General features: G+C 39.6%; 2 protein-coding genes across 5 annotated transcripts in view; one reads left to right on the plus strand and one right to left on the minus strand.

Annotated features, from left to right (window-relative positions):
- The first annotated feature begins 79 nt into the window (after window positions 1-79).
- On the plus strand, window positions 80-5,747 carry LOC125076968 (transcription elongation factor SPT5). 3 transcript variants are annotated; one of them, XM_047688726.1, is made up of 7 exons: window positions 80-425; window positions 499-577; window positions 1,027-1,158; window positions 2,105-4,476; window positions 4,534-4,603; window positions 4,714-4,881; window positions 5,051-5,747. In XM_047688726.1, the coding sequence occupies exons 1-7, from the start codon at window positions 214-216 to the stop codon at window positions 5,183-5,185; spliced, it is 3,168 nt and encodes a 1,055-aa protein (XP_047544682.1). In that variant the 5' UTR covers window positions 80-213; the 3' UTR covers window positions 5,186-5,747. The 3 variants fall into 3 exon arrangements, with proteins under 3 accessions (XP_047544682.1, XP_047544681.1, XP_047544680.1); XM_047688725.1 differs by having other exon boundaries at window positions 2,105-4,604; window positions 4,745-4,881; XM_047688724.1 differs by having other exon boundaries at window positions 2,105-4,603.
- Window positions 5,748-6,158: 411 nt separating this feature from the next.
- Window positions 6,159-18,996, minus strand: part of LOC125076841 (long-chain-fatty-acid--CoA ligase 4) — a 51,575-nt gene continuing 38,737 nt past the window's right edge. For both annotated transcript variants that reach the window (XM_047688547.1, XM_047688546.1), the window contains exons 3-13: window positions 14,274-14,409; window positions 11,827-12,042; window positions 11,443-11,620; window positions 10,951-11,202; window positions 10,436-10,654; window positions 10,132-10,247; window positions 9,741-9,884; window positions 9,315-9,493; window positions 8,968-9,067; window positions 8,575-8,728; window positions 6,159-8,001 (exon numbers count right to left, since the gene is read on the minus strand). In XM_047688547.1, the coding sequence (XP_047544503.1) occupies window positions 7,571-8,001; window positions 8,575-8,728; window positions 8,968-9,067; window positions 9,315-9,493; window positions 9,741-9,884; window positions 10,132-10,247; window positions 10,436-10,654; window positions 10,951-11,202; window positions 11,443-11,620; window positions 11,827-12,042; window positions 14,274-14,409 (2,125 nt within the window). In that variant the 3' untranslated portion in view covers window positions 6,159-7,570. The remainder of the gene's footprint in view (window positions 8,002-8,574; window positions 8,729-8,967; window positions 9,068-9,314; window positions 9,494-9,740; window positions 9,885-10,131; window positions 10,248-10,435; window positions 10,655-10,950; window positions 11,203-11,442; window positions 11,621-11,826; window positions 12,043-14,273; window positions 14,410-18,996) is intronic.

Here is an 18,996-nt window from a genome sequence, read left to right on the forward strand (position 1 = left end):
GTAAATCAAATTATCAATCAACTGTTTTTTTTACTTTGACATTTGTTATGGTATACCCAGGTAATACAAACTTTGAATTTGTCTGCCATATTTAATTTTGTCTGTGACTGTCACGTTTACTAGCATCGACGTATTCGTCAATTTTCGCTGAAAAAAAAGCTATTTTCTGCTTAAATGTTTCCCAACATAAGATAATTAAATGCTGTAGTGACAATGTCGGATTCAGAAGGGAGTAATTTTTCGGGAAGCGGTTCAGATGCAGGCAGTGTAGTGTCGAATAGGTCACGAAGAAGTGCTGCTTCAAATCGTTCGGCTAAGTCGGGCTCTCGTTCACGATCCCGTTCGCAGTCAGGTAGCCGAAGTCCCTCAAAATCACCTTCGAGGTCACGTTCTAGATCCCGATCACGTTCACGCTCCCGTTCCAGGTAATTATAATACCAAAAATTAAAAGCAATCGATCACTAGGTGTCGTTAAGTTGATTACGTGCATTGTAACAGGAGCCGTTCAGCTGGATCCGATGGCAGTAATAACAGAGACGATGAAGCTAAAGAGGCATCTGGTGATGAGGAAGTTGAGGTATTGATTCATTGAAATGTTCACTGTTTTTATTTAATTACCCAGTATAAATCATTGCTTCGATTTTCTATCACTTGACAATATGTCAATAAATCATAAAGGAAATACATTTAATTGATAGTAATGACCTACTTTTATTAATTGAAATTTGATCAAGTAAGATGAGTAAGGTTTACAATACAATAAATTTATACCACAACCAGTTATTATTATTATGTTTTACTGAACATGGTACAAGTAAACACCAGTAGGGTTTGAAAATTCATATCTTTTTTATTGTCATCTAGAAAATGAATTATTATGCATGGCTTTTACATAATATATTCAATAATGGGCAAATAAATAATAGAAAAATAAAATATTTATATAAAATATAAAAAAGAGAGATTAAAATAAATCTATTTTATTAGATGACACTTGTTGACATTTTAATATTTTATTTGTAACAGGATGAACAAGAGCCAGAAGGAGATGATTTAGTGGACTCAGAGGAATATGATGAGGATGAAGAAGAAGAAAGACGTAGAAAGAAAAGGAAAAAGGATAGTCGCTATGGAGGTTTCATTATTGACGAAGCTGAGGTTAGTTTATTTTATTCATATATAAAAATACATTTCTGCTTATCATTATTACAAGTAAGATTAACTTTATTTGTTTATTTATATACTCACATAATTTTATTAAAATTGTACAGTGATTAAAATTAGAGACATAATAACATGTAATTTTAATGATTGACGGTCCATTCTGTATTTAATTGTAATGAAAGTACAGTAACCAGATAAATTATCATGTTTAAATTTGAATCTATCGACTTTGCAAAGGTAGAATAAGGGTCTACTATGTAAAAAAATATTGTCTATTTGTGGGCCATGGTTTACACTAGCAAATTTATAAAACCTCACCTAAGTTTTTGGAAATCCTGATGTGAAACATTATTTTTTATTGATATAATATTTAAGCCTGTGTAAACATGGCTTATAGAATTGCATTGAGGAATTATTTTTAATGTCTATGGGATGAAAGAAATACGTATATTTACCCATATAGGAAAAATTATACATTTATGACAGACAACAGAATAATTAAGATTTATATATTGTCAGTGGAAGGGAAGGGAGGGTAAAGAACTAAAGCAGTACTTTTGGGAAATGAGATTTAAAGTTATGTTAGTAAACCTCATTATCAAAAGCACCATTTTGGGGCTTTACCATTTGGTCCTTACCACTGACAATTATGTATGCTGTATTGGTTTAATTTTTCAAAAAAAAAATTATTTTAAAATAATGGAATTTAATATAACAATCCGCATAAATTAATGGTTTAAACATAGCAATTTGGAATATTTTATTTAATATCTATAATATAAATTGCTTCACCTATATCTAAGTTTTCCAGTAATTATAAATATTAGAGAATTTTCTATAAAATCATTTAAGTTAAATCATCTTAGCTCATATACCAATCTTGGAGTAGTGACATCAATTTTGTTTAACTATATTATTTCAAATTTATTTTTATTCCTAGGTTGATGATGAAGTTGATGAAGATGATGAGTGGGAAGAAGGAGCACAAGAGATGGGCATTGTTGGTAATGAGGTTGATGAAATCGGACCCACGGCTCGAGAAATTGAAGGACGACGCAGAGGAACAAATTTATGGGACTCTCAGAAAGAAGAAGAAATCGAGGAATATTTAAGAAACAAATATGCTGATGAGTCAGCTGCCCTCAGACATTTTGGTGAAGGAGGAGAAGAAATGTCTGATGAGATCACCCAGCAGACTCTCCTGCCTGGAATCAAGGACCCTAACCTGTGGATGGTTAAATGCAGAATAGGCGAAGAGAAAGCTACAGTACTACTGTTAATGAGGAAGTTTATAACTTACCAGAACTCTGAAGAGCCATTTCAGATAAAATCGGTAGTGGCACCTGAAGGTGTAAAAGGTTACATTTACATAGAAGCATACAAACAAACACACGTAAAAGCTATAATAGAAAACGTTGGAAACTTGAGAATGGGTATTTGGAAGCAAGAAATGGTACCGATTAAGGAAATGACGGATGTTTTACGGGTAGTCAAAGAGCAGTCAGGTTTGAAACCGAAACAGTGGGTTCGGCTTAAAAGAGGTCTCTACAAGGACGACATTGCTCAAGTAGATTATGTTGATTTAGCTCAGAATCAAGTACATTTGAAATTGTTACCTAGAATAGACTATACAAGACTGAGAGGAGCTTTAAGAACTGTACAGAGTGAGAGTGAGGCTGCTAAACGGAAGAAGAAGCGCCGGCCCGCTGCGAAACCTTTCGACCCTGAAGCCATCCGAGCTATCGGTGGCGAAGTCACTTCGGATGGTGACTTCTTGATATTCGAAGGTAACAGATATTCAAGGAAAGGTTTTCTTTACAAAAACTTCACAATGTCTGCTATATTAGCAGAAGGTGTTAAACCTACACTTACTGAATTAGAAAGATTCGAGGAACAACCCGAAGGAATCGATATTGAACTCGCAGCTCCTGCCAAAGACGATCCAACAAGCTTGCATTCATTCTCTATGGGAGATAATGTTGAAGTATGTACTGGCGATCTTGCCAATCTACAAGCAAGAATCATCGCCATTGATGGTTCTATGATAACAGTTATGCCAAAGCACGACGCTCTAAAAGATCCGCTCGTATTTAAGCCTAATGAATTAAGAAAGTATTTCAAACAAGGAGATCACGTAAAAGTATTGGCCGGTAGGTACGAAGGCGACACTGGTTTGATAGTGAGAGTCGAACCACACAGAGTCGTCCTCGTGTCAGATCTGACGATGCACGAGCTCGAAGTACTCCCCCGAGATCTGCAGTTGTGTTCAGACATGGCTACGGGTGTTGATTCCCTCGGGCAGTTCCAGTGGGGAGACATGGTTCTCCTCGACGCCCAAACCGTCGGCGTCATCGTTCGCCTCGAGAAAGAGAACTTCCACGTCCTCGGCATGCAGGGGAAAGTCATCGAGTGTAAGCCTCAGGCGCTTCAGAAGCGTCGCGAAGTTCGCTTCACGATAGCGCTCGACTCCGAGCATAACTCAATCCAAAAGAAGGACATCGTCAAGGTGATAGACGGACCCCACGCCGGCCGCGAGGGCGAGATCAAGCATCTGTACCGGAACTTCGCCTTCCTGCAGTCGCGGATGTACCTCGACAACGGCGGCATCTTTGTATGCAAGACTCGTCACCTGCAGCTCGCAGGTGGCGCCAAGAACAACGCCAACGCCAACGGGCTGGCGCTCGGCTTCATGTCGCCGCGCATCCAGTCGCCCATGCACCCGTCGGCGCGGGGCGGCGGGGGGCGAGGGCGCGGGCGCGGGGGGCGCGGGCCCGTCGCGCGCGACCGGGAGCTCATCGGGCAGACCATCAAGATCACGGGCGGGCCCTACAAGGGCAACGTGGGCATCGTGCGCGACGCCACGGGCAGCACGGCGCGCGTGGAGCTGCACGCCGCCTGCCAGACCATCTCCGTGGACCGCGGTCACATCGCGGCGGCCGGCGGGCCCACCGGCGCCCCTCGCGGAGGGGTATCCAGCTACGGACGCACGCCCATGCGGTCGGGCGCGCACACGCCCACGTACCGCGAGGCGGGGCTGAAGACGCCGCTGCAGGGCGCGGCCACGCCCGTGTACGAGGCGGGCAGCCGCACGCCGCACTACGGCTCCAGCACGCCGGCGCACGACGGCGCGCGCACGCCCGCGCACCCCGCGTGGGACGCCGCCGCGCACACGCCGCGCCCCGACCTGGACCTGGCGCTGGCGCTCAACCTGCCCAACTCGCCGCCGCCCGCCTACGACTCCGCCTACTCGCAGGGACCCTTCACGCCGCAGACGCCGGGCACCATGTACGGCTCGGACCACACGTACAGCCCGTACCGGCCGAGTCCGAGCCCGGGCGCCTACGCGGCCGGCTACCTCGGCACGCCGAGCCCCGCCGGCTACTCGCCCAGCTCGCCCTACCCGGACGAGGATGCGGACTGGCACACGCCCGACCTGGAGGTGATCTCCTCGCCTACGAAATCTACATCTCGCAGAGCTACATTTTATTTGAAATATACAACAATATATTCACACGTATAACCGTATAATAACGTAGTGTCGCTCGCCAGGTGCGCGTGCGCGGCGGCGCGGAGGCGGCGCTGCGCGGGCAGACGGGCGCGCTGCGCGGCGTGTCGGGCGCCACGTGCGCCGTGTTCCTGCCGCACGAGGACCGCGTGCTCAACCTGCCCTCGCACCTGCTGGAGCCCGTCGTGCCGCACAGCGGGGACCGCGTCAAGGTGACCGAGTCGCTTTTGAAAAACTTGGGCCCGAACTTTTATCGATACAACCTTTGTCCTTGGTTGACACATTAGGACCTTTTCTAACTAAAAAAACAAATTGTATTCAAAGTATATAAACTTTTTTGATAATAAATCCTGGAATACAAATGTAATCTTGTGATTTTAGGTGATAGCGGGCGAGGACCGCGAGGCGGTGGGTCAACTGATCTCCATCGAGAACCAGGAGGGAGTGGTCAAATTCGGTACCGACGACATCAAGATCATGCAACTGCGACATCTCTGCAAGATGGCCGCCACATAGGACCGTACCTAACGAGAACGCGAGGATAACAGAGACATGATATTTGAAATGTATAATCGTAATATATTCATTGTTAAATCTCATATTTTGGAGCTTATGAACCATTTTCATTTCAACCCACAATGCACTTTTTCTGTATACAATTTCCAATTATATGTACAAGATTCGTTCAAGATTTGGGGAGTGAGATATATATATATTTTTTATCATAGAATTCAGTGCTAGCAAATGTTCCATGATCTTCAAAAGACAATAAAAAATGTATGTGTACACAAAAATATATTAAAAGCCATTGTTATCCGCTAGTTACTCATTTTGTTACTCGATGTGTGGACTTACATGAAATAGATAATTAGTATGATTGACATTTTATTTTTGGTACTCAATGTATGGTTACAAGGCACATAACGAAATCTGAAAATACAAGTTTACCGTATATTCAACCGACCAGTGATGCCTTAATAATATGGAGGTGCATATTATAAACTTCTGTTTGTTCTACGGTCATAATTCAAAGAAATTTCACTATTCTTGTTTACTGAAATAAACATTATGCAAGCTAGATTGTTTTTTTTTAAACCAAATATTTTTTTTATATATAGTCTATATGACCCCAAATTGTTTAGTATTTTATATGAATTTGTCGTTTAAAGTTTAAGTAATTTAGTGCAGTGATCACACTCAGAAATATCTTCTTTGTGGTTCTCTTTCCTTATAATTTATGGATTTTATCTTTGTTACTTTGTGCCTGTTTGTTATTTTTTTACCAGGCAGCATCAAAATGTATATTAGGTTATTTTTATGTAGTCCATCTTAATTCACTCAGAATTAGTCCTTGAAGGGGTCATTTGTCTTCATACCATTCTGGATTCCTTTAGCCGATATGTATGTTATTCGGCTAGACGGTTGTAGTTTAGGATTTTTTGTAAATCTAAACTTGATATCGTAATATGGGAGAAATTAAACAAAATAAATGATTTTATAAACATTTATTGAATAAATAATACAAAAATGTTATTTAGTTGAAATTTTAATGAATTTCAAACGTAAACATGAACTGAGCAAATGACTTCTACTTATATTATGAAACATCCAATTTTATTTATTCAAAACGATTACATCGAAAAATATGACGCTACCGATTACGGCAACACACAGATATTCCACGTGAAATATATCATGAAATTTATATCTTCAATACAATAATATTGTTTACAGTAAAACTTGACTCGATTGCTATCTTTAAACAAGAAACTCTAAAGACAGCAGTAGAGTTTCCCATCGATTAATAATATTTTATACAGTAAAATTCAACGGATTATCATTATAAGGTATAAATGCCTGGCGAAATGCGACAAGCGTTAAATAAAATGCTCCTTAATATCGGTTAGGACTGCGCTTTTCAACACATGATTAGTATCGATTAATTTCATGAATGATTTTTAAAAAGATCACACGCAGTCTAGACTAACCGCAGTTACACGTTAAAAATAATAATAATCAACAATTTTTCACAATTCAAACATAGACCCATCGTAATCTTTATACAAATAGCTACAAGCGATACCTCGCTTACGAACTAAAACCATTTGGTCGATTATGCTGATGATTCGCCACAGACGAAATTATATTAAATAAAAGCATTATTGCGGAATTATTACAACAGTTGCGTATGCCCCTCCCCCTAAGTACTAAACGATAACTTAGCCTAACAAGGTCAAAAGTTTCTTTATACAAATTACGAGTCACGGAACTATTGTCTGTGGACATGTTCTGCCGTAACTAACTATACATACGAGGCGCTTGAGCCGCGCCCACTCGATGCCGGCCGGAGACGGCCCGCAAACCGCGCTACGTTACGCTTCGTAAAAATCTACTCTCACTTGTATTTATCCAATCGACATCAGATCTATAATTTATAATTATCTATGCTATTAATATATTTTTTTAAAGATTTCGACGAGAAGCAACATATATCATTAATCAGTCGCGACCTCGCGAGTAAATTTACACGAATATACAAACTACAATTTCATTATTCATAAATAAATATGTACAGACTTATAGAAATTTAACACATATGAACTAAACGAATCGAAAGCGTAGGTTCGCTTCTAATTTATAAATTATAACGTTCGACGATTGAAATAAGTTCTGCTAGTCTACAATCTCCGATATAAATTTGGCAATACAATAATTTCTCTATACAATCTCTTAGTTACGTGTGATGTGCTCGATATACAAATAATCATACGAAAGACACCTCCCAATCTCGAAGGACTCGGACGAAATAAAACTTACAAAAAAATCACCGAAAATAAATCATGCAAATAATCGTTCGTCGAGAGAAAGGTACGCAGAGAGCGATCGCGGCGATCGCGGCGCTCACGACGCGTACATGCGCTTGATGTCCTCCTTGTAGCGCTCCTGGATGTCTTTCCGCTTGATCTTGAAGGCGGCCGTGACCAGCCCCATGTCGGGCGACCACACCTCGGTGCACAGCTTGACGGCGGCCGGCACCTCGAACTTCTCGAGGCCGCACTTGCGCGCGTGGTCGGCCAGCTCGCGCAGCACGGCCTGCTCGGCGGCGGGCGCGCGGCACAGCTGCTCGAACGGCATGGCGGGCAGCCCCGCGCGCGCCGCCAGCTCGGCCAGGTGGCGCGGGTTGGGCACCAGCAGCGCCACCGTGTACGTCTTCGAGCTGTCGCCGTACACGCAGATGTTCTCCACGATGGGGCACGTCTTCAGCTCCGCCTCCACCTTGCCCAGCGACACGTACTCGCCCGCCTGCAGCTTCACCAGGTCCTTCTTGCGATCTGCGCGGTCACCGGTATCGTTACTATCTCTTAACTATATACTACTTTATTTATTTACTATTTACTTAATATTTTAGGATGCAGCCCAGATGGCCCAGTGGTTAGAACGCGTGCATCTTAACCGATGATTTCGGGTTCAAACCCAGGCAGGCACCACTGAATTTTCATGTGCTTAATTTGTGTTTATAATTCATCTCGTGCTCGGCGGTGAAGGAAAACATCGTGAGGAAACCTGCATGTGTCTAATTTCAACGAAATTCTGCCACATGTGTATTCCGCCAACCCGCATTGGAGCAGCGAGGTGGAATATGCTCCAAACCTTCTCCTCAAAGGGAGAGGAGGCCTTTATCCCAGCAGTGGGACATTTACGGGCTGCTAATGCTTAGGATGCAGCCAACTGATCCCGTAGAAACCCTCCTTACACGGTCATTGCGGTATTGGAAGTGTTAAATTCTTTATACACATTAAACCGACCCGGTCGACTAAGCCTCCAGACAAAATATAGTTCAATACAATTATCGGATGAGTTCAACCTTTAAACTATCATAAGCTCGACAAAGCCAGTGTAAATACCTATAATTTTGATGCAGCCATCGTGATGCAGCTCAGCCACGTCTCCGGAGCGGAACCAGCGCCGGCCGGCCGAGTCCAGGAACTCCTCGCGCGTCTTCTGCGCGTTCCGGTAGTAGCCCTCCGCTACGCAGTCGCCGCCGATCACCACTTCGCCCTGTGGTATAATATTATTATTAACACTACTTAGTTTTTATTATATTATTGAACAGTATTACGCTATTGTCTAATATTCATTGCCTTACCGTTATTAAAAAAAAATTATGTAATCTATTACATATAAAATATGGCCGGACGAAATAGGAATAAAACAATATTTTTATGGATACTAAACTTTTGGCTATAATAAATAATATGTTCACTAACTAATAGTTAAGGGACCGGTAGATATATTACCTGCGGGTATGGTTTGTTCTCAACGCGGTAGTTGCCTTCCTCCCAGTTGACCAGCTTAATGTCTGTGCCGGTGGTGGGCGCACCCACGCGACCCGTCGACCTGATGAAGCAATATATTTAATAATTTTAATATGATTCGACGGTTTTTCGTCGGCTATACTTAAAATTTAAATCTACATATAATTTTACATTTTTATGTTTATCGTTTAAGATGATTAAGATCGAGCGGATAGAACGCATACATTTTTCCGAAGGTTTCGAGAGCAGATCCGTATAACGTCTGAGTTCAATTCAAGTGAGCAATTATTGCAATGACACATTTAGTCTGTTAATGTATTTGTATGTACCTGTCGAGCGGGTCCATGACTGTAGCGCAAGATGTGGTCTCGGTGAGTCCGTAGCCGGCCACCACGTCGCAGCACAGACACAGACGCACCTGTGTGTGCGTGTCGGGAGCCAACGGGGCGCCGCCCGAGATCATGAGCCGCACGCGACCGCCCAGCAGTAGGCGCACCTTTTGGAACACCTGCCGACACACGCATCTCTCATCATATTATGCGATTTATTTACAAAGTGGAACTAGACGACATGCAGTCATGTCTGTACTGTACTGTGATTGTTTATATGAATATAGCAATCATTAAAATTTAAATTATCTTTATATCTGTGTCACATAATTATTCGAAATAGATTCTGTGTGCGAATATTTAAGCTCTAGGGCACTAGAGCGCATGCGTTGTCAGAGTGAGTGTATCTCAGTGGCAGGCACGTACGACGCGGTCCAGCACGGGCGTGTCGTACCCGCGGCGCTGCCACGCCTGCTTGTAGGCGTACGCCCACTTGAAGAAGGCGCCGGCCAGCGGCCCGCTGCGCGACACCTTGTCCGTGATGCCCTTGCTGATGCGGTCCATGATGAGCTGCAAATGGTTAGATCAACTTTTAAATGTTAACAGTAAATAAGGCACAAGCACGATTAACTGAAGTGTTTTCTGTCGGTATCAGCTCTTAAATAGGATCGAAGCTCGGTCATCGAGCCACCACATATGCAAAGATGCAATCAACTTAATTTATTTAAGTATTTGCATCTTAAGGCTTGTGAGAATAATTAAAAATATACAGTATTCATATATGTGTAAACATTCAGAATTGTATAAGCTAACTCACCGGTACTGTTGTAATGCACGTGGGTTTGAGAATAGTAGCGTCTCCCATTGTTCCTTTCATAATTTTACTCGATGTATCCAACATTGTGAGTGGAGTAGAATACCCTATCGGAACTCCTGGAATCATAACAATAATATTAATTAGGAAGTCATGTTAAATAGATAATTCTAAATTAAAAAAATTGAGAGTTAGTAGACCATTCGTTAGACTAAGAAAAAATAAATAAAACCTTCGAAATAAATTTATACAATTCTGTTAATTTTAGAATCACAGATGTATAGACCAAGTAAACATTAAGTAATACCTCCAATGATACAGAGACTCTCAGCCAGCAGCTCGAACACGTGCGCCAGCGGCAGGAAGCCCATGAGCACGTCTCCCTGGTAGATGGGCATGGCGTCGGCGAAGGCCTTGAGGGTGGCCACCATGTTGCGGTGCGAGAGGATCACGCCCTTGGGCACGCCCGTGGAGCCCGACGTGTACATGATGATGGCCGTGTCCGACGCGGACGGCGTCACCGGCTCTGTGGAGAGAACCATAGATTAATCGTTTGTGGTAATCACAATAACTTACAAAAAAGAGTTACTACTGAGTTTCTTGCCGGTTTTTTAGATAGAATCGACATTCCCAATTGATAGTTTTAAATTTAATTTATCTTTTAGATGTATTTAATGACGATATAAAAGTGCTATAACAAAGAGCTTTAAGCACATTAAAAATAAATTTAGATTTTTATTCATAATGAATGTATTTTATTAAATCAATTAATACCGTTTTTAAATCATACATTTTTGCAAATGATAATCCACTACCTCTTACCTATTTTGGATGTTTTGCCCATCTCGAGCACCTCTTTGTAACCGACAATGTTGATGCCCTCCTTGAATCCGTTCCGCTCCGTGGTCTTCAGCTGGTCCTCCATGAAAATGATAGTGTCCACACGCGGTGTTTTTGCTAGAATCTTCTTGAACTTGGGCAGCAGCTCGTGCGTCGTGATCACAGTCGACACTTCCGTCTCGTTGATACCGTGAGCGATGGCTTCGTCGCCCAGCGTCGCGTAGATTGTTACGACTGGAGACAATTTATAAGTTGATGTTTTCTTCTATTTTTAAGTAATATGACAGTTTAACATAATATATAATACATATATGAATAATTTAGTTAACCTTGATGGTAGGTATTCGTGCAAGTCCGTCTGGGAAGGTACCACCTAGGCATCACATACGATAGTGTAGTGCGCCAATGTATGAACGCCAAGGCACGAGGGATATGTCCCTAAGGGTTAGTTAGTCCCGAGGGCGGCGCGCTCACCGGGAATGCTCTGCGTGAAGCAGCCGTGCGCGGCGAGCATCCACTCGGCGCGCGTCTCGGCGAACATGACGACGTTGGCGCGCGGCGCGCAGCCGAGCGCGCGCAGGCCGGCGCCGAACTGGCGCGCCTCCGTGCTCACGTCGGTGTACGAGCGCCACGAGTACTCGCCCATTTTGTACTGAGGATTCAAGTTGTGACAATTATTACCTTACGTTCCGTAATTTAGCAATATAGCTTTGAAAAAAATTACCAATTATTCGTTTTATTTATTTATTATTGTAATAAGATGTATAGTTAAAAAACCACAAAATAAAATATATAACTATACAGATTTTATGTCTTTGTTTAACTGGATGTGTACACATAAGCGGTAAGGTGAGGTACCTTCTTAAAGACACGTCCGTTAGGCTGGGGCTCGTCTTCCTCGCTGAGCACGGCGCGCGTGCCGAGACAGGGCCGCTCCTGCCAGCGCGCCGCCGCGGCCCGCAGCATGCTCTCCATAGTGGTAACTCTGTCTTTGACCAGACGGAGGTGAAGGTCGCAGGGTTCCGATACGGACCTGACGGTTATGCTGTCTGGCGTTGTTTCTATTATTTTTGCCTGAAAAAAATATTTTAGGTGTTAGTTAATGCAGATTGATCACAGACGGGTGAGACATAAATACATATGTACATACATAATATGCCGTGAGTCGAGATGGCCCAGTGGTTTGAACACGTGCATCTTAACCGATGATTTCGGGTTCAAACCCAGGCAGGCACCACTGAATTTTCATGTGCTTAATTTGTATATAAATCATCTTGTGCTCGGCGGTGAAGGAAAACATCATGAGGAAACCTGCATGTGTCTAATTTAAACTAAATTCTGGCACATGTGTATTCCTTCATTGGTGCAGCGTGGTGGAATATGGTCCAAACGTTCTCCTCAAAGGGAGAGGAGGCCTTAGCCCAGCAGTGGGAAATTTACAGGCTGCTATTGTATTGTTATTTGTATACATAATATAAAACAAGTAGCCGGATACTTTTACGAATTGACTACGAGGCACAATTCAGCTGCTATCATTTTCTTGCTATTTACGAATCAGAGCAATTCTAATTGCCGTGACATAAACAGAGAGTATTTTGAATATACGTAATAAGAGCATGAGATTAACTATTACTTAGTTATTGTGTCCAGTGTACTGACCCTCGGAATGAAATATAACGAATAAATATCAGCATCAGTTATTAAGAATAAATAAAGGAAGTCGACTAAAGATTGCATGTTTTAGGTCGTGGGAAATATTATTTTGTTGTTTTTACTGATTTTGAAAATTCTACAAATACTAGTACTGCAGTGATAAAAATTGCCATTCAAGTGAATCAAGTCGGGAGCAAATAGGCAATTAAGTATAATAAAGGTGTTAAGTTTTCTCCTAGCATTTTCCTCAAGCATTGTACAGGATTTATTCATTGTTGCTGTAATATTGGAGCATAACGACTATGTACGTCTCGGAGTATTATGTTCTATCGAAACATGTACGTATTATTGTACATAAGTCGTATAATAGAATTGAAATAATTTGTTGTATACGATTAACTTAGCTGTTGCGTGATGATTGTAAAATTAAAATAATTATATTAATTATAAAGCTATATCTATCTTTATAGATATTTATATATTAGGAAGGTAACGTCACACATGTCATGGCTCACGACATAATTACAGACAATTATTCTAAACGAACATATATATGTCGAAGTAAATGTGCAAAGTTATCTGTGAAATTAATTTTTAATAGTTTATTTTATTATATTTACTGATGTTTTTTTATGTATTACTTAAACGTATTTAACGTTTAATTTAATTATATAGTTTTTAAGACATATATCTATTTAAGCTTTAACTTATAGTGTAGATCTTATGTATATGTTTTTTAAATAGTTATTTCTAACAATTTTGGTAAGGCTCTGGACACATTAGCTAAGTAATTGCTACGACGTCTACAAGTGTATACTGTCACGGAAAGTAAAATCTTATCAAAAAACTTTTTAAGTATTGCACAACATCACATACATTACTCTGATCTCAATGTTAGGAGCTAAAGCACTTGTGTTATGGAAAATCAGAAGTAACGACGGTACCACAAACATCCAGACCCAAGACAATATAGAAAACTAATGAACTTTTTATACATCAACTCTGCCGTTAATCGAACCCGGTACCTCGGTGTAGCGTACCCATTAAAACCGGTGTACACACTACTCGACCACGGAGGTCGTCAAAATCCATATGATTGTTATGTATTTAGACCCATCTGTGCCAGAAATGAAACAGGTACAAATAAACGCTAAAAGAGGAATAAATATATAATCGAATATCATGACTAAAACATTAACATGTTCGAATTAAATCATCGTAAACACTTTAAAGATGTAAAAACTATGGTTTGCTGGCTTGTTACCAGGGTGACGATTGAATTATTATATATATTAAACGTTTGTTTAAAAACGGTTGAAACTGTTATTCGGCAAACATTCAAGATATAACCACTGACCGAGCGTAAACAGTGAAGGGCATTGCTCTAAAGCTGAGTGCGCTTTCACTCAAGTAAGCCAAATTATGTTATAACTACTCATTATAGAGAGGGTTTTAAAAAATAATCTTACTGCTACTGAAGTTGATAATTTTGGTCAGCCAGTATTCAATTTTTTTTATTATTTTGTTATGCATTGCCATTCGCTGCGAGTACATCTTTTAAAGGTTTCACTTCTGTTACGTGTACTTTCTTCAAGTATTTTTCTGATATTATGATATCAAAACCAACTAGTTCTTAAATTTAAATTTCTCACCTTGATTCGACGCGAGAGCTCTCGTTTCCTCCATGGTCGCTGGATGATGAGGTGTATGGGGAAGGTGATGATGTCGAAGACTAACGCGACCGCGCGGATCGTCCGCAACACTGCCGATACCCACCATGATTCCGGCCTGAGGCAAACAAAATAGACAAATTAATTTACATGACAATATAATACACTTGAACCTTCATCGAAAATAAATATACAATAACTGGGTTCATAATGAAATGACAAAACTACTGGACAACGACCTCGTTCCTCCTAAGAAAAGGCATGGAGCTGGTTCACCAAGCTGCTCCGCTAATATGATTAATGGATTTTATGTATACATGTACCTGGTCAAAATATAGGATACAATGGCTTTACTGAAACATAATATATAATTATTTTCATAATTGTTGCCGTTTTTTAACCGTTTCCTCAGTCTACTTAGACAACAATTCCATTGCGGCTCGGTCGAAGTTTGAAAGGGTTAAATAAAATATAGATCGGTGACGTATCGTAACCGTTCCGTTATAAATTAGTAGAATTCCCCCAGTTGTGATTCAGCTGAGTTTTATTTTTGTAAGGAATAGAATCGGGAGCATATCGTACGTTTTATATAATTTAGTACAACGGGCCGCATTGGCGCTCTCGGATCTTTCTAAAATTAATGCAAAATATTATGAACTGATTTTTAAATATTAAGAATCTATTAAAACATTATCTAGTAGAACAAACTCAGGACTCTGAAAATGGAATAAAGAAACTACAATATAACCTTCTCTGATTGTGTTTTTCGAATGTAATTCGAGTGTCTCTTTATTCGTCAGATTCCTTGACCCAATTGTCTCGTTGGATTTTAACAGAATAATACAAAGGCTTTAATCCATAATGGATTAATTGGAACAGAATTACAACAGAATAATAAATAAATAAAACAATTTGAGTGTGAAATTAAGGGGTTTATTTCTTTCCATTCATACCCAAAATATGTAGCATATATCATAACAGCAACAATTATATTTTGAACTCCTTTATTTTATTTTATTATACAAATTGGATGGGCATATGACTCCACTCCGCCTGATGGTATGTGGTAGTAGAGTCCATACGCGAAGGCTGCCAATACAGAGAAAATGTACTGCAGTAACCGCCCTCGCCATGCCGGCGCGCAAGATGCCTCTTCACGCCTCGTTTGAATGAACCCAGGTTATAAGAGGGGAACACGTGTACAATTTACAGTCGTAATTCGTGTCCGAACAGCAATTGTTTATGACATGTATCAGTGCGCACGGAAGAGTAAGTTTTGCCAATGTTAAAGTTTATATGAAGAAGTAGTACAAAGCTATAATGTATATAAAATATGCATTATATTAAATAAAATAAAGCATTCATGGTTTATGTTCTTAGTGCTAATGTCAACATAATTATGTATGCCAAACTTAAAAAAAAAATACAGTGTTTTTGGATAAATTCTTGTATTATCATATTTGTATGTATTGTTATAATGACAAAGGTTTCAGATGTCTTTGTCAGTTTTGATTTCTATTTGACATACCATTTGAACCCACTAGTTTAACGAAATTAGTCGAATCTATCATCGTATAAAACAATGGATAATAATATAAAGTAAAAACATCCACTTGTTTATTCCCTTGGCCTCTTAACATATTAAAAAAAAAAACATATACGACGAAATAAGAGGAAAACACAAATGCTGTTAAGGTAATGGTTGACAAAAAATAAATACTAAATCCATTTTGTTAAGAGACATCTGTTATACTACATCTCTCATCTAGCTCTCGCCTTCTTTTAATAGAATTAAAATACGGTAATAATTATCTTAATAATTACTAAACGATAGTTGTTCTCTGTAAGATATCAAAACATTAATTCAAATCACATTGAATTTAATCGTGACCATTAAGAATGATTTGCTAAAACATCCTTACAGTACATATTTATCTAAAAAACTTATCGACGCTAGGAGAAAAATCAAGGTTAAAGCGCAGTTTAAAATAACTAAGAGATACTTCAGTATGAGGGTCAGGCTCATTTTATAATATTTCTGTTGTAATTATACGCGAACGTTTTTTTGTATGATCATTGTAATTGAAGTATATTGTATTTATTATAAAATTTGTTATTACTTTATATCTCAGTAGTTTAGTGGATTATATGGCTGATCTGGTCCAAAATACGGGCGGTAGCACGACAGGAGCATTCCACTGTATTGTAACAGTCAGATTCGAACATTACATAGCGGCAATTTCGCCGATTTTGAAATAAGTTGTGGCACAAGTGTCATTTCTTATGATTTTTTCTATGTAAATAACATAAATATTCATCAATATTTCTACCCCTTCGTCTGACATTGCAAAAACTACTGCCTCGACTGCAGGCGAATGCTCAAAATATAATCTTAGATAGTTAAATTAGCATATACTTGCCAATTAGTGAGAAAGGTCTAACTAAGGTAATGCTGCCGCTGAGGGACCGCCCTAATAGATCGAAATTTAGCAGTGTTTACACTCTCATGTCGTGGAGAGTACGTAAAGGTGTTGGTCTCGCACCTGAAAATATATCGTTTGTGCCAGATTGGCATTCCACCTGATTATGGGAATTCTGATTGCGCATAACGATATATCCAGAAAACAGTCAAGAGGATATTTTAAATTTTACACTGTTTATAAGATAAACAAGTGCAGTATTTCATGTTTTAAGTAATTATTACTATATTAGTATTGGCAGTATAATGTTAGACTTAAAATTCACCATCGACTTTAAAAATAAAAGTTTTCTTATTAAGCCCGTATGCGAGATTACGTTCATACACAATATTTTTACTTCAGTTAGAATAGTTTATTAAGTTTTTAAGTTTATCACAATAAGCGCAAGAATATAAAATAAACTTTAAATAATAACTAAAGAGAACATATTGACATCAAAATATACTCTTACAGTAATTCTTAGGTAATCAGAACGGTTATCGATACGCTACGATAAGCGCTAGTTTCGACATGACATGGTCCGACTCGACTCGACTTTATAATACGTCCCAAGGTACATTCAGTAGAATATTTATTCCGTTTGATAAGCAGCGATTAGTCCCTGATTAACAGGAACTATTAGTGTCGCCATAGTAGATACAGCGCTATGTGTAATATATATACATCTATACATAGAATATTACTTTTAAAATTTAAACGCAATAAAATAACAACAATAACTTTTTTGAAAACAACATATATTAATACTAGGAATAAATAATGATATATTTTTTTTTATGATATCGGTAGGCGGACGAGCAAATGGGCCACCTGATGGTAAGTGGTCACCACCGCCCATAGACAATGGCGTTTTAAGAAATATTAACCATTCCTTACATCACCAATGCGCCACCAACCTTGGGAACTAAGATGTTACGTCCCATGTGCCTGTAGTTACACTGGCTCACTCACCCTTCAAACCGGAACACAACAATACTGAGTACTGTTGTTTGGCGGTAGAATATCTGATGAGTGGGTTGTACCTACCCAGACGGGTTTGCACAAAGCAAGTTACTTGCACCACCAATTAGAACCTCACGAAACAAATATATATATAGGAAGTAAATTAAACCTTGAAAAGCCAAACTTTCCTATTAATTACTTATACATGTTTCTCTCATGGGAATACATTTTACCAGCGAGAAATAGAGGGGGGTTTACATTTTGTTTAATAAGTTTGGTCGATTTGTTTAGATCTTATTTCACCAAGCTGCTCCAAAATTAATATTAATATATTATAAGTAGACTCTTACAAACAATTCATAAATTTAATTTTAAAAGTGTATTTAATTAACGTAAAACTAAAACTTCTCAAACTCCTTTATTCAACATAGAAGCATTACACTTACTTATTGATAGTCAAATTACCACAAAAAAACTACCACGTGTAATGGTGGGTGTATTCAACGCAACAGATTTTCATTAGACGCAGGGCGATGATATTTTCCGGCGCTGGCGAGCATGGATGAAGAAATCAGTGGTGCTTGCCTGCGTTAGAATCAGGTGTTTTCACCATATTTTTTCAAACCGTATCTCATTAGTTTATTAAAGTGAAGAAAACTTTTGTGTGTGTGTTTGGGCGCGCACTAGCTTACCTCATCTATATTTTATAATTAATATTCCAGCGTTTTAAATGCAATTTTTGCGCTCTTTGTCGACGCTGCTTCTAAGCAAAAAAATAATTTTTTCAAGTATGCCCGTGAAGCACTTTTAAAGTGTCATTTTAAAAATTAATTAATCCTAAAACCTTACATAACGTCGATTCTACAGAGACGAGCCGGCAGAAAAGCTCGTAGTTACTTTTTATTATAATAAAGATAGACCTCCGCAAAAAATATATTTTGTAAAATATGATACAAGTGGACGTGTTCTTGGTGGCTTTGCGCGAACCAATCTGGGTAGGTCACATATTCTAGAGCAAAACAGCAATACTTGGTATTGTTGTGTTCCGGTTTGAGGGTTGAGTGAGAAATTTTGAAATTAGTGCGGAATTGCTGGGATAATCTAGAAAGATTTCGACCTTGACCTACAAACAAAGACAACAAATACTATCCAGAGTGCACATTGCGGTGACAAATGTAGCATCTTAGACTCAGTTCCATTAAGCGGTAATACTTTATCTAGTAATGTATGGGAACTCGCACTTGCGGGTCACGGCCATGTCGCCGTTCGCATATGACAGCCGA

This window comes from Vanessa atalanta, chromosome 3, assembly GCF_905147765.1.
Source record: "Vanessa atalanta chromosome 3, ilVanAtal1.2, whole genome shotgun sequence".
NCBI lineage: Eukaryota > Metazoa > Arthropoda > Insecta > Lepidoptera > Nymphalidae > Vanessa > Vanessa atalanta.

Bases quoted from the DNA above. Each gene is read 5' to 3' on its own strand.
- LOC125076968 (XM_047688724.1), top strand. From the start codon at position 214: ATGTCGGATTCAGAAGGGAGTAATTTTTCGGGAAGCGGTTCAGATGCA. The intron at 426-498 runs GTAATTATAATA...GCATTGTAACAG, and splicing joins CGTTCACGCTCCCGTTCCAG to GAGCCGTTCAGCTGGATCCG. The intron at 578-1,026 runs GTATTGATTCAT...TATTTGTAACAG, and splicing joins CTGGTGATGAGGAAGTTGAG to GATGAACAAGAGCCAGAAGG.